This window comes from Anomaloglossus baeobatrachus, chromosome 8 (assembly GCF_048569485.1).
Source record: "Anomaloglossus baeobatrachus isolate aAnoBae1 chromosome 8, aAnoBae1.hap1, whole genome shotgun sequence".
In the NCBI taxonomy this organism is placed as follows: domain Eukaryota; kingdom Metazoa; phylum Chordata; class Amphibia; order Anura; family Aromobatidae; genus Anomaloglossus; species Anomaloglossus baeobatrachus.
Window position 1 is genome coordinate 236296111 of NC_134360.1, and position 17539 is coordinate 236313649.

A 17539-nucleotide genomic window follows, 5' to 3' on the forward strand; every position below is an offset into this window, starting at 1 on the left:
ACAGCATAAACAGCTTGAGTCGCAATGCCGACATTGCGAGGTGAAGGACGCTACTGCGGCCAATATGTACATGTGACCGCGTCCCTCTGCGCAATACTAGCTGAAATAGCTTGGAGTGCCTCTATGGCTGCGAATGCCGGGGCAACCGACCCGCCGATAGCCCTCTGGTTGCAATCTGTCTATGAAGCTATCTGTCTGTCAATGGCATCTTTAAGTGAAGTCCCATCTTCCACTGCAACTATAGATCTAGCCGCAAGCCTGGAGATTGGGGGATCCACCCTTGGAGCGCTTGAGCACGTCAGGGGGGAAGAGACAACACGTATCTTCAATACGGTTGGAGAAACGCTTATCGGGATAAGCGTGATGTTCCTGGACTGCTTCTCTGGAGTCAGAGTGACCAGAAAAGTACTCAATATACGCTTGAGATACCGAAATAGGGATTTCTTCTGCTGTGAAGCTGACCCCTCCACTGGAGGAGTTGAGGGAGAAATACCCAACCTTCCATTGATGGACGCTATAAGATTATTCACTATAGCGTCACCATCCGGTGCATCCGGATTGAGAGCGGTCTCAGGATCAGAGTCCTGAACAGCTACGTCTGCCTCGTCATACAGAGAGTACTGTGATGAAGTCGAGGGCCGTTCTTAGGGAGCTCGCTTAGGCCGTCTGGGACTGTCGTCCGTGTCAGAGCCTGCACCCTGGGATGCATGGGACCCTCCTGGAGCCATGATTTGTTTCGAAGTCAGGGTGGCCAGGGGCATTGAATCAACATTGCCCAAGGTCTGTCTGGACTGCAAAGTCTGTAAGATGTTAGTCATAGTCACAGACAATATATCAGCGGAAACTGCAACTCCGTCCCTGTCCCTGGACAGGGATCACAGGTGGTTCTTTTGGCCACCTGTAGCAGAGACCCCGTTGAGTAATTGCACACACTGGGGGTCCTGGAACAGTCGCATGCAGTACAAGCAGCAAGAAATCCTGTGCCTTGGCACCCATGTTTTTTTTTTTTTTTTTTTTTTTTTTGCTGTTGCTGTTGCTGTCTAGCCATCTAGGAGCATTAGCCAAGAATAGCGACCGTACAGTGCAATGTATAGCATACAAGCATGAAGTACAATAAACACTTCAGCACATGCAGTACAAGGAGCATAGAAAGCCTGTGCCTTGGCACCTTTGCTTTTCTGCTGCCGTTGTCTAGTTATTCAGGAGCATTAGCCAGGAAAAGCGACATACAGTGAATGTATAGCATACAAGCATGAAAATAACCACTGCAGCACATGCAATCCAAGCAGCATTGAAAGCTTGTGCCTTAGCACCCTTGCTTTTCTGCTGCTGTTGTCTAGTGATCAAGGAGCATTAGCCAAGAATAGCGACATGCAGTGAATGTACAAGCATGAAAATAAACTCTGCAGTACATGCAATCCAAGCAGCATTGAAAGCTTGTGCCTTAGCACCATTGCTGTTTGCTGCCGCTGTCTAGCCATCTAGGCGGGTAGACAGCCAAGAATAGCCCTTACAGTGCAATGTAAAGCATACAAGCATAAAGGACACATGACACTGCAGCACATGCAAGACAAGCAGCATATAGAGTCTGTGCTTTAGCACCCCTGATCTTTTGCTGCTGTTTCTAGGTCTGCATCCTGAATAGCGACCGTACAAAAGTACAACAGGACACTTCGGCATTAGTGGGTCAGCACTTTAGTTGCCGCTTACCGCCCGCACAAAAGCGGGTGTGTGGCGCCGGAATCCTGCTGGTAGCTCAGTGTCTCCGTTTTCCCGCTCTGCGTGCCGGAATGGCTGCCGGCGTCCAGAGGAGAGGGGCGGGCCGAGGGCGTGCCCGAGACAAGAGCGGGAACCCGGCGCCCACTGTGTCTAGTAAAGGGGGCTGGAGAATGCAAATAAGTCTCCAGCCCTCGGCGCTGCTATAGAACAGCGTCTCTCCCTGTCCCTGAGTGACAGGGTGGGGGCGGGAACGAAGCGGCGCTAGGCCGCAAAAGCCGGGGACTAAAGTTAGAAGCGCCGCCGCCGTAAAAGCGCGGTCGGCGCGTCCCCGGCGCACTACAAGTCGCAGCTGCGCCGCCGCTCCAGGGGCGGTCGGCGCGGCGGTCCCCACACGTAAAGTCCCCCAGTAATCTGCAGGGACTATAAGCCCAGCGCACAGCGCTACAGTCCCCGGCGCACTAGCACACCCAGCAAGCCTGGAGTGTGCGTGGCCTGCCATACGGGGACACAGAGTACCTGAAAGTTGCAGGGCCTTGTCCCTGAACGGCACTCCCGCTCCACATCCAGCAGGTTCTATGGGTCTGTGGATGGAGCCCGGCCTCAGGGCTTGGTGGCCAGAAAGATCCCACTTCCTCAGAGCCCCTCAGGGGGATGGGGAAGGAAAACAGCATGTGGGCTCCAGCCTCCGTACCAGCAATAGGTACCTCAACCTTACAAACCGCAAGTGGGGTGAGAAGGGAGCATGCTGGGGGCCCTAGTATGGGCCCTCTTTTCTTCCATCCGATATAGTCAGCAGCTACTGCTGACTGAACAGTGGAGCTTATGCATGGATGTCTGACCTCCTTCGCACAAAGCAGAAAACTGGTGAGCCAGTGATCCCACTGGGGGTGTATAGCCAGAAGGGGAGGGGCCTTACACTTTTTAGTGTAATTGCTTTGTGTGGCCTCCGGAGGCAGTGCTATACACCCAATCGTCTGGGTCTCCCAATGGAGCGCCGAAGAAATATTTTTTTTTTATTTTCATGGCTCAACTCTATTAACTTTTGTGAAGGCCCCAGAGGCTCAAAGTGCTCAATAAACATCTAGATAAATTCCATGAGGGGTCTAGTTTCCAAAATGGGGTCACATGTGGGGGAGCTCCACTGTTTCGGCACCTCAGGGGCTCTCCAGGCGCTAACGATTCCAGCTAATTTTCTGTTCAAAAAAGTCAAATGGCGCTCCTTCCCTTCCGAGTCCTGCCGTGCGCCCAAACAGTGGTTTTTCGCCACATATGAGGTATCTGCGTGCTCAGTAGAAATTGCCCAACAAATTTTGGGGGTTCATTTAATCCTGCTACCCTTGTGAATATGCAATATTTGAGGCTAAATTAATATTTTTGTTGCAAAAAGTAAAATGTTCATTTTTTCCTTCCACATTGCTTTAGTTACTGTGAAGCACCTGAAGGGTTAATAACCTTCTTGAATATGGTTTTGAGTAGCCTGAGGGGTGCCGTTTTTGGAATGGTGTCACTTTTGGGTGTTCTGTGTCATGTAGACCTCTCAAAATCACTTCAAATGTGATGTGGTCCCTAAAAAAAGTGGCTTTGTAAATTTTGTTGTAAAAATGAGAAATTGCTCATAAACTTTGAACCCCTATAACTTCCTTAAATTTTTTTTATTTTTCCCAAAATTGTTCTGATGTAAAGTAGACATGTGGGAAATGTTATTTATTCATTATTTTGTGTCATATGTCTCGTTGGTTTTAGAGCATAAAAATTCAAAGTTTGAAAATTACAAATTTTCAAAATTTTCGCGAAATTTCCGTTTTTTTTCACAAAGAAACGCAAAAAATATCGGCCTAAATTTACCACTAACATGAAGCCCAATATGTCACGAAAAAACAATCTCAGAATCACCGGGATCCGCTGAAGCGTTCCAGAGTTATAACCTCATAAAGTGACACTGGTCAGAATTGCAAAAAATGGCCTGGTCTTTAGGGTCAAAATAGGCTTGGGGCTGAAGGGGTTAAAAAAAATTCTCTATTCCTTCACCAAATTTGGGGGTGCGTCTTATAATCAGGTGCATCTTATAAAGCGAAAAATACGGTAAATGTTTGTTTTATTTTTTTTTTGTACTGTTCACGTTTCACACCAAATAGGTTTTTGAATCAATTCTTCTGATTCTGTGGATGACTAACATTTGTTTTTAGGTATATATATTTTACTAAAATGCACTCTATATTTCAAAGGTTTTTTTATTTTATTTTTTAAACCTTTCTGGGGAACATTTCCCCCCCCCCCCTTCCCACTTTAACTGAGGGAATCCACTTTTTAGGCCAAGCTCATACTTGATTTGTTCCAGACTGCAAGTTTGGGTTAGGCTGGAGTCACACTAGCGTATGGCATCCGATGCGATATGCTAACTCACCTTCGGCTCTGCTGCCAGCGTGAGATGAGCGTCATACAACTGTGATTTGATCTTGCGATCGGATCACAGCTACGGAGGAGAGGGAGGGGTTAAAGGGAACCTGTCATCAGAAATTTAGCTATAAACCTAAAAGATTCCCCTTCTGCAGCTCCTGGGCTGCATTCTAGCAAGGTTCCTCTAGTTTTTCTGGCCCCTTTTATACCAAAATAAAAACTTTATAAAGTTGTACCTTTTTGTATGTAAATTTCGTAAATAATCCATGGGGGTGGGCTGTCTGGTGTCCGTTACTGTCCTGCAGATTTACGCCGCCCCCGAACGCTGAATTTCAAACCTCAGGACGCCGCCCCTGGGCGCCTGAGGTCCCGCGCATACGCTGTACGACTGTAGCGGGACTGTGCACGTGTGACCGCTGGTGACGTTTTGCACAGGCACGAGGTTATGGGCGGTGCTGTGTCATCAGCAAGTGCCGCCCATAAGCTCGTGACCGCACTTTCCCCTCTGCCTCCAGCGTTCTGCGTCGGCCAAATGACCAGACGTCACCTCCTTCCCATCGTACCCTGCAGCAGGAAATAGATGGGAGGAGCGGAGAGGATCTGAGCGACGTACAGAGGGGAGAGCACAGCCACGAGAGTATGGGCGGGCACTTGCGATGCAATCACAGCGCCGCCCATACTCTCGTGCCTGCGACCACGTCACCAGGTGTCCTGGCGTGCACGGGACCTCGGGCGCAGTACGCGGCGTCCTGAGGGATGATTTAGAGCGTGGGGGGGACGGCGTAAGGGACAGCAACGGACACCAGACGGCCCGCCCCCATGGAGAATTTACAAGACTTTCATACCAAAAGGTATAACTTTATAAAGTATTTATTTTGGTTTAAAAGGGGGCACAAAAAGTATAGAAACCTTACTAGAATGCAGCCCAGGAGCTGCAGAGGGGGACACATTTAGGTTGAAAGCCAAATTTCTGATGACAGGTTCCCTTTAATCCCCCCCCCCTTCTCCTCCATTGTCAGCCTGTGTGTATATCGCACTGTACTTGGATGTCATCCGAGCGCAGTCCGTTTCATTCTCACCCATAGACTTGTATGGGTGCGAGTGATAGGAGACTCGCAGACCATTGTAGTATGCTGCCATTTTTTTCTTCAGTCCGATTAGGGCTGAGGGAAAACTTGCAGCTTTGATAAAGCTGAGTGCAGTGAGATATTTTCTCACATTGCGCTCATGCGAGCCATACGCCAGTGTAGCCTTAATCAGAATCCCAGTTGCACATTGCGTAAAACAAAAATTCATACAATAGTGAAAGTGTGGTGCGGATTTCAGATCTGCCACGTGCACATTATTATGTGGTTTCCAAACTATTCAATGCTTAGTAAAATGGAGCAGGGAGAAATCTGCAGCCAAATCTTCTCCTGTTACTTGCAGATTTTGTTGAAGATTTGTAACCAATTCGGTGGTGAACATTTCCCAAAATATGTGAACACAGCCTAAAAGTGACTAACGCTATGATGTCAAGAAAAGACAGAAGCAGCAATAAACACCTTCTGTCTTCTCCTCGGTGTCCTTGATCATGTTCAAAATTGAATCTGCCTCTGCAAGATTACCGCAGCTGTAATGCCGCGCTATAAATATATAATACTGCTGTAAAATCCCTTTAAAAATATGATCTTCCTGTTTCAGTCGAAATCGCCACATTAACACGTGAGAACGGAAAGACGAAGATCCGAGTGCTGAAACAGAAGGAGGTGGAGGAGCTGATCAAACTTCACGAGGAAGAAGAGGCAAAGATCGAGCGAGAGAAGAAGGAAAAGGAGCAGAAGGAGAAGGACAAGTGATGGCGGAGACGCCCGGGCGGGGGATTATTGGCACTATTTAAATCTCATGTGGATTCTGCGCTTCTTTACACAAACCTGATCTGTCAGATTTTCTTCTTTTTGGTCTTGAAATAAAATTGAAACTGATTTTTTCTTAAAACTCTTCCTTGAAAAATTATTTATGTTCACTGTGAATTTATGATTGCGAATTTACAATCCAATCCTCTTCAAGCTGCAGACTTACAATGTAACAAACCATTAGGGTAGCGATAGATTTTTGGTTACTCATGTAACGAATAGTGATGAGCGGGCACTACCATGCTCGGGTGCTCGTAACTAGTGATGAGCGGGCACTACCATGCTCGGGTGCTCAGTACTCGTAACTAGTGATGAGCGGGCACTACCATGCTCAGGTGCTCGTAACTAGTGATGAGCGGGCACTACCGTGCTCGTAACTAGTGATGAGCGGGCATTACCGTGCTCGTAACTAGTGATGAGCGGGCACTACCGTGCTCGGGTGCTCGTAACTAGTGATGAGCGGGCATTACCGTGCTCGGGTGCTCGTAACTAGTGATGAGCGGGCACTACCGTGCTCGGGTGCTCGTAACTAGTGATGAGCGGGCATTACCGTGCTCGTAACTAGTGATGAGCGGGCACTACCATGCTCGGGTGCTCGTAACTAGTGATGAGCGGGCACTACCATGCTCGGGACTAGTGATGAGCGGGCACTACCATGCTCAGGTGCTCGTAACTAGTGATGAGCGGGCACTACCATGCTCGGGTGCTCGTAACTAGTGATGAGCGGGCACTACCATGCTCGGGTGCTCAGTACTCGTAACTAGTGATGAGCGGGCACTACCATGCTCGTAACTAGTGATGAGCGGGCACTACCGTGCTCGGGTGCTCGTAACTAGTGATGAGCGGGCACTACCATGCTCGGGTGCTCGTAACTAGTGATGAGCGGGCACTACCATGCTCGGGTGCTCGTAACTAGTGATGAGCGGGCACTACCATGCTCGGGTGCTCGTAACTAGTGATGAGCGGGCTCTACCATGCTCGGGTGCTCAGTACTCGTAACTAGTGATGAGCGTGCACTACCATGCTCGTAACTAGTGATGAGCGGGCACTACCATGCTCGGGTGCTCGTAACTAGTGATGAGCGGGCACTACCATGCTCGGGTGCTCGTAACTAGTGATGAGCGGGCACTACCACGCTCACGTGCTCGAGCAGTTGGACACTCGGATGGGCATGACTCAAGTACCTGAGTATAATGGAAGTCAATTTGGGACTCCAGCATTTTTCCAGGAAATCTTCCGGATCATACCGCCATCTAGTGGCCATAGGACAGAATTGCGTATGTATATTTTTTTTAAGCACTGTAGTCTCCGGGATTTAGGTTTTTGTTCTCTGATTTCCAAGCTTGGGAAGGAACGATGCCTCAATCCACACTGTCCCCAAAAACCACTGCAACCATTCTGAATGTGGCATAAAATAATTTCATTGTACAGACATTATTAAAAATAGATTTGTGATGACACCTCCCCATCATCCACCAGTGCCGCCTCAGCTCATCAATACTTGTAATATGCAAAATAGATCCATACAATAATCTCTTCTAACCTCAGTTTCCTAAAATCATAAACATACATTGTGCTGAATGTAATACGAATATTCACCTCTGACCATCTACAGTTCACATAGTATAATCTACAGGGACAGCACATCCTGTATTGTACTTCAGAGCTGCACTCACTATTCTGCTGGTGCAGTCACTTTACACATACATTACTGATCCTGAGTTACCTCCTGTATTATACAGTGACTGCACCGGCAGAATAGTGAGTGCAGCTCTGAAGTATTATGCTGTATTCACTTGTAGATGATATATAATGGACGGGTGATCAGAAATGCGCAGATCTTTTAACAGTTAAAAAGCAAAACAATTACAATAAAACACCAGCACCAAATTAAGATTAATACTGGAGGTTCACAAAAACCAGCACAAAATAAACCCAGCATTGCTGACCGGTGGAGGATCGCTTCTGCGCTGTGCACAGGGGCTGGTTTCATCACTTTCGGTGACACCTCAGTGTCTGCTATGCACAATTTCTTGGGAATCCCCCCTGAATCGGGCTGTTAGTGATGTTTTGGGATCACCTGCTGTTCTGAAAATGCAGAGCATCGGCCAACAAAAAAAAAAGAGTGACCCCCTCCGAGGCGCCTGATACCAGGAGGAGCCATCCTAATAATTGGAGGAAATCGGAGCTGCGGACACGACAGAGACATTAAAAGACTTTGCTACATTTACAGAACAAACGTAAATTCCAGTGATATCCTTATATACATCATAGGGTGAGACATAAATAAAATCCTCCGGAAAACAAAAAAAACAAATAAAACGCGAAAAACAGACATTGATTTAGCCAGTGGGCTTCAGAGTCCTCTACAGAACTTCAAGCCAAATAGTCCACAGGGGAGCCCCGGGCGATGGCCGGCATCTTCCACTGCTCTACCGCTGCTGGGAATTAAATACTTAAGTGCACTTCAGTGTTTGTGTGATCGGCTGCGCTTTAATTAGGAGCGGCAGAATGGACGGTCACCGCCACGTTCCTCCTCGAGTTAGTGACATGGCGCTGCTGAGACAGGAAGGATCGTCCTGAGGAACCGGCCCCGGAATCCTTCCCGCCACGTCCTGCTAAACGAGACTCCATTGCAAACTTCTGATGCTCCATGCTCTACAAAGACGAAGAAATGTGTAAATCTATTTCGGGCACTATTACATGGGCACTGTGTGGCAGTATCTTTGTACTAGGACTCTCAGTAGCCGCTCACCTTGTTGTACCACGCTGTCACTATCAGCTTCTCCTCGTACTCCCGTAGTTTAGCCAGCTGACACTCGGACTGTGAGAGGAGGGCGACAAAGAAGAGGACATAAAACCATGAGCACAGGGGTCGGTCATCAGCAGTACGCACTCGCCTCCACCTCACCACTCACCTCCAGGTGCTCGATCTTCCGGTCTTTCTCCGTCAGCTGCTTCCTCAGTAACATGATTTCGGCTGAGGCCGGGTTCAATTTTGGATCTAAAGTCTTTATTACCTGCAAAGGAAACAAATCAGCATGTGCAGGATAGTCAGGATCCACAAGGTGGCGCTGCGTCACTCCTAGAAGCGAGGGTCTGATATCGGGATCTGTGTGGATCACACAGCGGCCGATCGCTCCTTATAGTGACACGCTCTCGTCTTGGGGCCACCACCAGGAATACTAGCCCAGCGCGCAGTGAAGTAATGAATTCTACACTCACGTTTCTGGCTTTCTCCAGGTAAATCTTGTAGCGGTCTTCCATGGCTTTCATGTCATCGTCCTTCTTGCGCAGCGCCACCTCCAGTTCCACGACGCGCTGAGCTGTATGAGGGAGGCGAAAGGGTTAATACAAGTGGGAAAGCACGCAGATATACAAAGATCCCATAAAACCTTCCGCCACAGACAGGTTTCATCTCCATCTTCTAAAGAAGGAGCTGAATCCGCACCACTATGTGCAGGAGCCCACTGTATTAGGCTGTGTGCGCACGTTGCGTTTTTTTCATGCGTTTATGCTCCGTTTTAAACTGCAGTGTAAATGTATGCGTTCTGCATCCCCAGCAAAGTCTATGAGAATTTAGTAAATTCCATGTGCACGTTTTAAAACGCAGAGTTTTGGATGCCAAATCTGTGAAAAAATCGATGAGTTCTAAAAAGCAACATGTCACTTCTTTGGTCTATGGTAGAGCAAGCATCCAGAACGCATGAATTCTGCATTCAAAATACATCTAAAATGCACCGTTTTTGCGGCGTTTTGAAACGCACATGCAGTGACAAAACGCTGCAGAATATTTGTCACGGCAGAACGCAACGTGCGCACATAGCCTTATACAGCCGGCATCTGCGCTTCATAGGAGAACGTTAGTGTCTATACAGTGTCTACCCATATCCTATCCACCGCCATTAACTTGAGAACGGCGGCAGCTATAGGCATAGAAGTGGTGTCTAGATATAGTAAAGTAGCCATGCACTATGCAATGAAACCACCTATAGCGCCACCTGGTGGAAAACAACGAAGTTAGCATTTTTATCTCGAAAACGGAACGAGATAGAGAAAAAAAAAGGGAATAAAAAAAATTGTGGGGCCTCATCAATTCAATACGAATCGACACCTTGCATACAGAAATGCTGTGATATGAAATCCATGACCCCCCCCCAAAACATTGAATGCTGGTCATGCATATGGTGCTCATTTAACTTTGATGCTCTTGGTGTCCCCCGTCAGCTGCAATGCACATCTGGACTCTGCACAGCATACTGTATCTTGCTGCACGTTGTGCAATATGGTAGGTGACACGTTTGCACAAGCATCTGTGATACGTCGTCGTAGGTCCTGCAATGTTAGTGGAGGGGTCGCATACACCTGCTGTTTGATGTGACCTCACAGAAAAAAGTCCATTGGGGTCAGGTCAGGTGAGCGGAGGCCGCTCCACACAGCCACCATACCCAATGACTTGTAGGAAGGTCTCCGTGAGGTATCTCTTCACGTCCGCAGCCTTGTGAGTTTTACACGTTCTAATCACAGCATTTCTGTATGCAAGGTGTCGATTCGTATTGAATTGACGATGCCCTACAACTTTGTTTCTCTATCTCATTCCGTTTTCGAGATAAAAATGCTAACTCCGCTGTTTTCCACCAGGTGGCGCTATAGGTGGTTTCATTGTGTAGCGCATGGCTACTTTACTATACCTAGACACCACTTCTATGCCTATAGCTGCCGCCGTTCTCAAGTTAATGGCGGGGGACAGGATATGGGTGGACACACTGTATAAAGCAATCGGTCAAACAATTGCAGGTACATGTATCATGGGGTAAATTAAAATATACAATAAAAAAAAGTGAAAAAAAATAAAAAAAAAAATTTGAATCCTCCACTCAGTCTTATATTAATTTAAAATTTGAAAATGAATGTTACCAGATCATTTTTAACAAACAGTGAACACTCTGAAGACAAACCTAAAGTCATGTGACCAATAAATCTGTCCGCAGTGTGCTCCCCCTAGTGGTGGCTGCAGGTAGCTCTGAACTATTATCTTAATTTCTCTACTTTCACCACCCGTTGCCCTTACCGCTCTGATCTGCGGCCTCTGGCTCCAGGTCTTCCAGTTGTTCTTTCTTGGTCTCTATGGCATCGTGAACCTCCTTCAGCTTTTCCCTGTAAGATAAACGCTGGTCACAATTTGCTCTGATGCTCCTCTCCTATAAGACATGTTGTGCATGAGATTAAGTAATCAGACCCTTACATCTGTGCTTCAATTTTCTTTTTCAAAGTGTTGGACTGGAAGGAAAAAAAAAAAAAAATCGGGGCTATTAGAGCAGATAATGTGATATTAGATGATTTTTGCATTAATACTCTGACTCACTCCGGCGGCTTCGGCTTCGCTGCCCTGATTCTGCAAGGTCTTCTGCAGATCTGCAATCTGTAGCTGCAGCTCCTCCACGCGGCCCTGGTTCAGCCTGTCACATAGAAGATAATTCTGTGGTCACGTTCACAGTAATATGGCCGCGCACCAGAACTTTACCAAAACTTTCTGTACAGTTCAATAGAACATTTTGGAAGGAATCTGTAGTTCCAAATTTTGGCCACTAGATGTCAGCAAAGACTATAGAAGTAGCAAATCCGCCACCTGCATAGAGAGAGCTGCAACATCACTTGTGCTTCTAAAAGACCCCCGATAGGGACCCCCGGCGGCGCTGACAGCTTCGATCTCACCGGATGCTGGGGACGTGATCTCACCGATTCTCCGTTTCCTGCTCGCTCATCTTCCTCTGTTTTTCTTCTAGCTGAACCTGGAGATCTGCGATGCGCTCGTTCTCGGATCCTTCCTGCTGAACCCGCAGCATCTTATTCTCGTGCTGGAGTCTAATGAACATCTCCCTGCAATGACGACAGGTTGGACATTAACCCCTGTGGACTTTATACAATTATTATATAACTGGAGGAGCACGACCTCCAAAATTGGTGCTAGATCCAACCATTGCTATTAGAGACTGGTGCCGACTGTATATCACAGCCATCACCCACCATGGATGAGCCCTCTCCATATCCCGCCCCCAGTATATTATGCACTATTACGTCCTCTGTCAGGAAGGGGTTAAATTCTATTACATTACTGTTTATTTTTTTCCCGTTTAAGGCCACAAATGGGATTAGATCCCGGCACAAGACGTCATTATCACTAAACTGCCTATGTGAACGCGGACATAATCTGCAGCACTCACCGATATTCCACCGGCAGAAGCTCAGCGGCGAGGTTGTCCTTGAATCCAGAATCCCCTATAGAAATACGTAGAAAGTGAATGGAAAAACCAGCAGCGGCCCCCGGATGTCAGGAGCCACAACCCCCCATAATCCAGGGCCTAAAAACTAAACCTTGGTGCTGAAGAAAATTGTAGATTATAATCTCACGTTACTTTTTCTAGTTGTAAATTTAGCATCCCCTCAGCGCCATCAGTCCAGCCCCGCATCACTTGTAATCTATAGGGAACGGGTCAGAGCGGGTTTACGGATGGAAGTAGCAGAGTTCGGGGAGTGGAGCAGAGAACGCAGAATATTCTGTGCCGTCCTCTCTGCATTTAGGAGACGTCCCCGAAACCGCTGCACATACTGAAGCTCTGCGGTCACATTTTGCTCTTTGCATTGTGCAATGTGTGAGCTCAGAGCGGCCCTGCCGTCATAATGATCAGCGCCCCCTACTGGCCCCTGAAACATCCACCAGGACTCACCGGACTGATTAAGGTGGTCCTGCTGCACCAGGGAACATCGCAGCTCCTCGTTGGTCTCCTTCAGAGCGTCTCGCTGGACGGTCAGTCTCTACACAGGGGAAGAGACGCAGAATTTAGTCATTTACATCTGCAAAATGCCAATTTCAAGTCTATGATAATAACCAGCAAAGTCCCCATCACAGGGACACGATACCTCTTTCTCCTTCACAAGCGCGTCCTGCTTCTCCCGGAGCCGGCTCATCTCGTAGGCCAGCGTGTCCGCTCGCTTGGTTTCCATAGAGAGCTTAGTGTGCAGGTCCTGGACCTGTAAACAGAAGAGAAGATGGGAGGTTATGGGAAGCCTCATGTGTTACGAGGAAGGCAATCACCTCATCTCTTCCAAACATCGGACATACCCGTACAGAAGGCGCGGGTCTACGAACAGCATGAACTGAGCCCACGCCGCACAGGCCGGGTACAAGCTGTGCTACACAGCCAGCACTACCTCCAGCTGCAGCAACCGGACCAAGCTCCAATCACTGCTATTTAACCACTTAGGTGCCGCTGCCAATCTCTGACTTCGGCATCTCAATAACTCCAGGATCATTCACTAGCCCGGGGCTGGGCCTCATAGGTGATTATCATTCTCACTACATAGTGCAATACTGAAGCACTGTACTATGTAATACAAGTGATAATCTACTATACATTATGTTTATTTTGGAAGTTTATTTTTGCTTTTGGAAAACGGAGTGAAACTTTATTTTTTTTTAATTTTTTATTATATATATAAACTTTTATCTACAATACATCTCAAATGTAAAATATACACATTTTTAAAGAAGGGAATTTTGTTTACTTACCGTAAATTCCTTTTCTTCTAGCTCCAATTGGGAGACCCAGACAATTGGGGTGTATAGGCTATGCCTCCGGAGGCCACACAAAGTATTACACTAAAAGTGTAAAGCCCCTCCCCTTCTGCCTATACACCCCCCGTGCTCACGGGCTCCTCAGTTTTGGTGCAAAAGCAAGAAGGAGGAAAGAAATTATAAACTGGTTTAAAGTAAATTCAATCCGAAGGAATATCGGAGAACTGAAACCATTCAACATGAACAACATGTGTACACAAAAAAACAGGGGCGGGTGCTGGGTCTCCCAATTAGAGCTAGAAGAAAAGGAATTTACGGTAAGTAAACAAAATTCCCTTCTTCTTTGGCGCTCCATTGGGAGACCCAGACAATTGGGACGTCCAAAAGCAGTCCCTGGGTGGGTAAATAATACCTCATAATAGAGCCGTAACGGCTCCGTCCTACAGGTGGGCAACCGCCGCCTGAAGGACTCGCCTACCTAGGCTGGCATCCGCCGAAGCATAGGTATGCACCTGATAGTGTTTCGTGAAAGTGTGCAGGCTCGACCAGGTAGCCGCCTGACACACCTGCTGAGCCGTAGCCTGGTGCCTCAAAGCCCAGGACGCCCCCACGGCTCTGTAGAATGGGCCTTCAGCCCTGAGGGAACCGGAAGCCCCGAGGAACGGTAAGCTTCGAGAATTGGTTCCTTGATCCACCGAGCCAGGGTTGATTTGGAAGCCTGTGACCCCTTACGCTGGCCAGCGACAAGGACAAAGAGTGCATCCGAGCGGCGCAGAGGTGCCGTACGAGAAATGTAGAGTCTGAGTGCTCTCACCAGATCTAACAAGTGCAAATCCTTTTCACATTGGTGAACTGGATGAGGACAAAAAGAGGGTAAGGAGATATCCTGATTGAGATGAAAGGGGGATACCACCTTAGGGAGAAATTCCGGAACCGGACGCAGGACCACCTTGTCCTGGTGAAACACCAGGAAAGGAGCTTTGCATGACAACGCTGCTAGCTCAGACACTCTGCGAAGTGAAGTGACTGCTACTAGGAAAACCACTTTCTGCGAAAGTCGTGAGAGGGAGATATCTCTCATTGGCTCGAATGGTGGTTTCTGAAGAACCATCAGAACCCTGTTCAGATCCCAGGGTTCTAACGGCCGCTTGTAAGGAGGGACGATGTGACAAACCCCCTGCAGGAACGTGCGTACCTGTGGAAGTCTGGCCAGGCGCTTCTGAAAAAACACAGAGAGCGCTGAGACTTGTCCCTTAAGGGAGCCGAGCGACAAACCCTTTTCCAATCCGGATTGAAGAAAGGACAGAAAAGTGGGCAAGGCAAATGGCCAGGGAGAAAAACCCTGAGCAGAGCACCACGACAGGAATATTTTCCACGTCCTGTGGTAGATCTTGGCGGACGTTGGTTTCCTAGCCTGTCTCATAGTGGCAATGACCTCTTGAGACAATCCTGAAGACGCTAAGATCCAGGACTCAATGGCCACACAGTCAGGTTGAGGGCCGCAGAATTCAGATGGAAAAACGGCCCTTGAGACAGCAAGTCTGGTCGGTCTGGTAGTGCCCACGGTTGGCCGACCGTGAGATGCCACAGATCTGGGTACCACGACCTCCTCGGCCAGTCTGGAGCGACGAGGATGGCGCGGCGGCAGTCGGCCCTGATCTTGCGTAACACTCTGGGCAACAGTGCCAGAGGAGGAAACACATAAGGGAGTTGAAACTGCGACCAATCCTGAACTAAGGCGTCTGCCGCCAGAGCTCTGGGATCGTGAGATCGTGCCATGAATGCCGTGACCTTGTTGTTGTGCCGGGACGCCATTAGGTCGACGTCCGGCACCCCCCAGCGGCAACAGATCTCCTGAAACACGTCCGGGTGAAGGGACCATTCCCCTGCGTCCATGCCCTGGCGACTGAGAAAGTTTGCTTCCCAGTTTTCCACGCCCGGGATGTGAACTGCGGAGATGGTGGAGGCCGTGGCTTCCACCCACATCAAAATCCGCCGGACTTCCTGGAAGGCTTGCCGACTGCGTGTTCCGCCTTGGTGGTTGATGTAAGCCACCGCTGTGGAGTTGTCCGACTGAATTCGGATCTGCTTGCCTTCCAGCCACTGCTGGAACGCTTTTAGGGCAAGATACACTGCCCGTATTTCCAGAACATTGATCTGAAGCGAGGACTCTTGCTGAGTCCACGTACCCTGAGCCCTGTGGTGGAGAAAGACTGCTCCCCACCCTAACAGACTCGCGTCCGTCGTGACCACCGCCCAGGATGGGGGTAGGAAGGATTTCCCCTTCGATAATGAAGTGGGAAGAAGCCACCACCGAAGGGAAGCTTTGGTTGCCTGAGAGAGGGAGACGGTCCTGTCGAGGGACGTCGGCTTCCTGTCCCATTTGCGTAGGATGTCCCATTGAAGAGGACGCAGGTGAAACTGCGCGAAAGGGACTGCTTCCATTGCTGCCACCATCTTCCTTGGGCCGGTGTCAGATTTGACTTTGGAAAATTGATGATGCACCCGAAACTCTGGAGAGTCTCCAGAGTAGCGGTGAGGCTGTGCTGGCATGCCTCTTGAGAGGGTGCCTTGACCAGCAGATCGTCTAAGTAAGGGATCACCGAGTGACCCTGAGAGTGGAGGACCGCCACTACTGCAGCCATGACCTTGGTGAAAACCCGTGGGGCTGTCGCCAGACCGAACGGCAGTGCCACGAACTGAAGGTGTTCGTCTCCTATGGCGAAACGCAGGAAGTGCTGATGCTCTGGAGCAATCGGTACGTGGAAATAAGCATCTTTGATATCGATCGATGCAAGGAAATCTCCTTGGGACATTGAGGCGATGACGGAGCGGAGGGATTCCATCCGGAACCGCCTGGTCTTTACGTGTCTGTTGAGCAGTTTTAGGTCCAGGACAGGACGGAAAGACCCGTCCTTCTTTGGAACCACAAACAGGTTGGACTAAAAACCGTGACCCTGTTGCTGAAGAGGAACAGGGACCACCACTCCTTCTGCCTTCAGAGTGCCCAGCGCCTGCCGAAGAGCATCGGCTCGCTCGGGAGGCGGAGATGTTCTGAAAAATCGAGTCGGAGGACGAGAGCTGAACTCTATCCTGTAACCGTGAGACAGAATGTCTCTCACCCAATGGTCTTTTACCTGTGGCAGCCAAATGTCGGAAAAGCGGGAGAGCCTGCCACCGACCGAGGATGCGGTGTGAGGAGGCCGTAAGTCATGAGGAAGCCGCCTTGGTAGCGGCACCTCCAGCGGTCTTTTTAGGGCGTGACTTAGACCGCCATGGATCGGAGTTCCTCTGATCCTTCTGAGGCCTTTTGTACGAGGAGAATTGGGACCTGCCCGCACCCCGAAAGGACCGAAACCTCGACTGTCCCCTCCTCTGTTGGGGTAATTTTGGTTTGGCCTGGGGCAAGGATGTTTCCTTTCCCTTGGATTGTTTGATGATCTCATCCAGTCTCTCACCAAACAAACGGTCGCCAGAAAATGGCAAACCGGTTAAGGACTTTTTGGAAGCCGAATCTGCCTTCCATTCCCGTAGCCACAAGGCCCTGCGTATTGCCACCGAATTGTCGGCTGCAACCGCCGTACGGCTCGCAGAGTCCAGGACAGCATTAATAGCGTAGGACGCAAATGCCGACGTTTGAGAAGTTATGGACGCCACTTGCGGCGCAGACGTACGTGTGAGTGCGTCAATTTGCGCTTGATCCGCTGAGATAGCTTGGAGTGCCCATACGGCTGCGAATGCTGGAGCAAAAGACGCGCCGATAGCTTCATAGATGGATTTCAACCAGAGCTCCATCTGTCTGTCAGTGGCATCCTTGAGCGAAGCCCCATCTTCAACTGCAACTAAGGATCTAGCCGCCAGTCTGGAGATTGGAGGATCCACCTTGGGACACTGAGTCCAGCCCTTGACCACGTCAGGGGGGAAGGGATAACGTGTATCCTTAAGGCGCTTG

The 17539-nt window shown here is 49.0% G+C and overlaps 2 protein-coding genes across 2 annotated transcripts in view; one reads left to right on the top strand and one right to left on the bottom strand.

The window, feature by feature from the left end:
• Positions 1 to 6093, top strand: part of PSMA4 (proteasome 20S subunit alpha 4) — a 67135-nt gene extending 61042 nt beyond the window's left edge. The window contains exon 9 of the mRNA XM_075321154.1: positions 5800 to 6093. Coding sequence (XP_075177269.1) covers positions 5800 to 5954 — 155 coding nt within the window. The 3' untranslated portion in view covers positions 5955 to 6093. The remainder of the gene's footprint in view (positions 1 to 5799) is intronic.
• Positions 6094 to 7407: 1314 nt separating this feature from the next.
• HOOK1 (hook microtubule tethering protein 1) overlaps positions 7408 to 17539 on the bottom strand; it is a 73359-nt gene continuing 63227 nt past the window's right edge. The window contains exons 12-22 of the mRNA XM_075320404.1: positions 12933 to 13043; positions 12740 to 12827; positions 12236 to 12290; positions 11751 to 11891; positions 11377 to 11470; positions 11257 to 11291; positions 11083 to 11168; positions 9237 to 9337; positions 8930 to 9031; positions 8767 to 8835; positions 7408 to 8669 (exon numbers count right to left, since the gene is read on the bottom strand). Of these exons, the coding sequence (XP_075176519.1) occupies positions 8505 to 8669; positions 8767 to 8835; positions 8930 to 9031; positions 9237 to 9337; positions 11083 to 11168; positions 11257 to 11291; positions 11377 to 11470; positions 11751 to 11891; positions 12236 to 12290; positions 12740 to 12827; positions 12933 to 13043 (1047 nt within the window). The 3' untranslated portion in view covers positions 7408 to 8504. The remainder of the gene's footprint in view (positions 8670 to 8766; positions 8836 to 8929; positions 9032 to 9236; positions 9338 to 11082; positions 11169 to 11256; positions 11292 to 11376; positions 11471 to 11750; positions 11892 to 12235; positions 12291 to 12739; positions 12828 to 12932; positions 13044 to 17539) is intronic.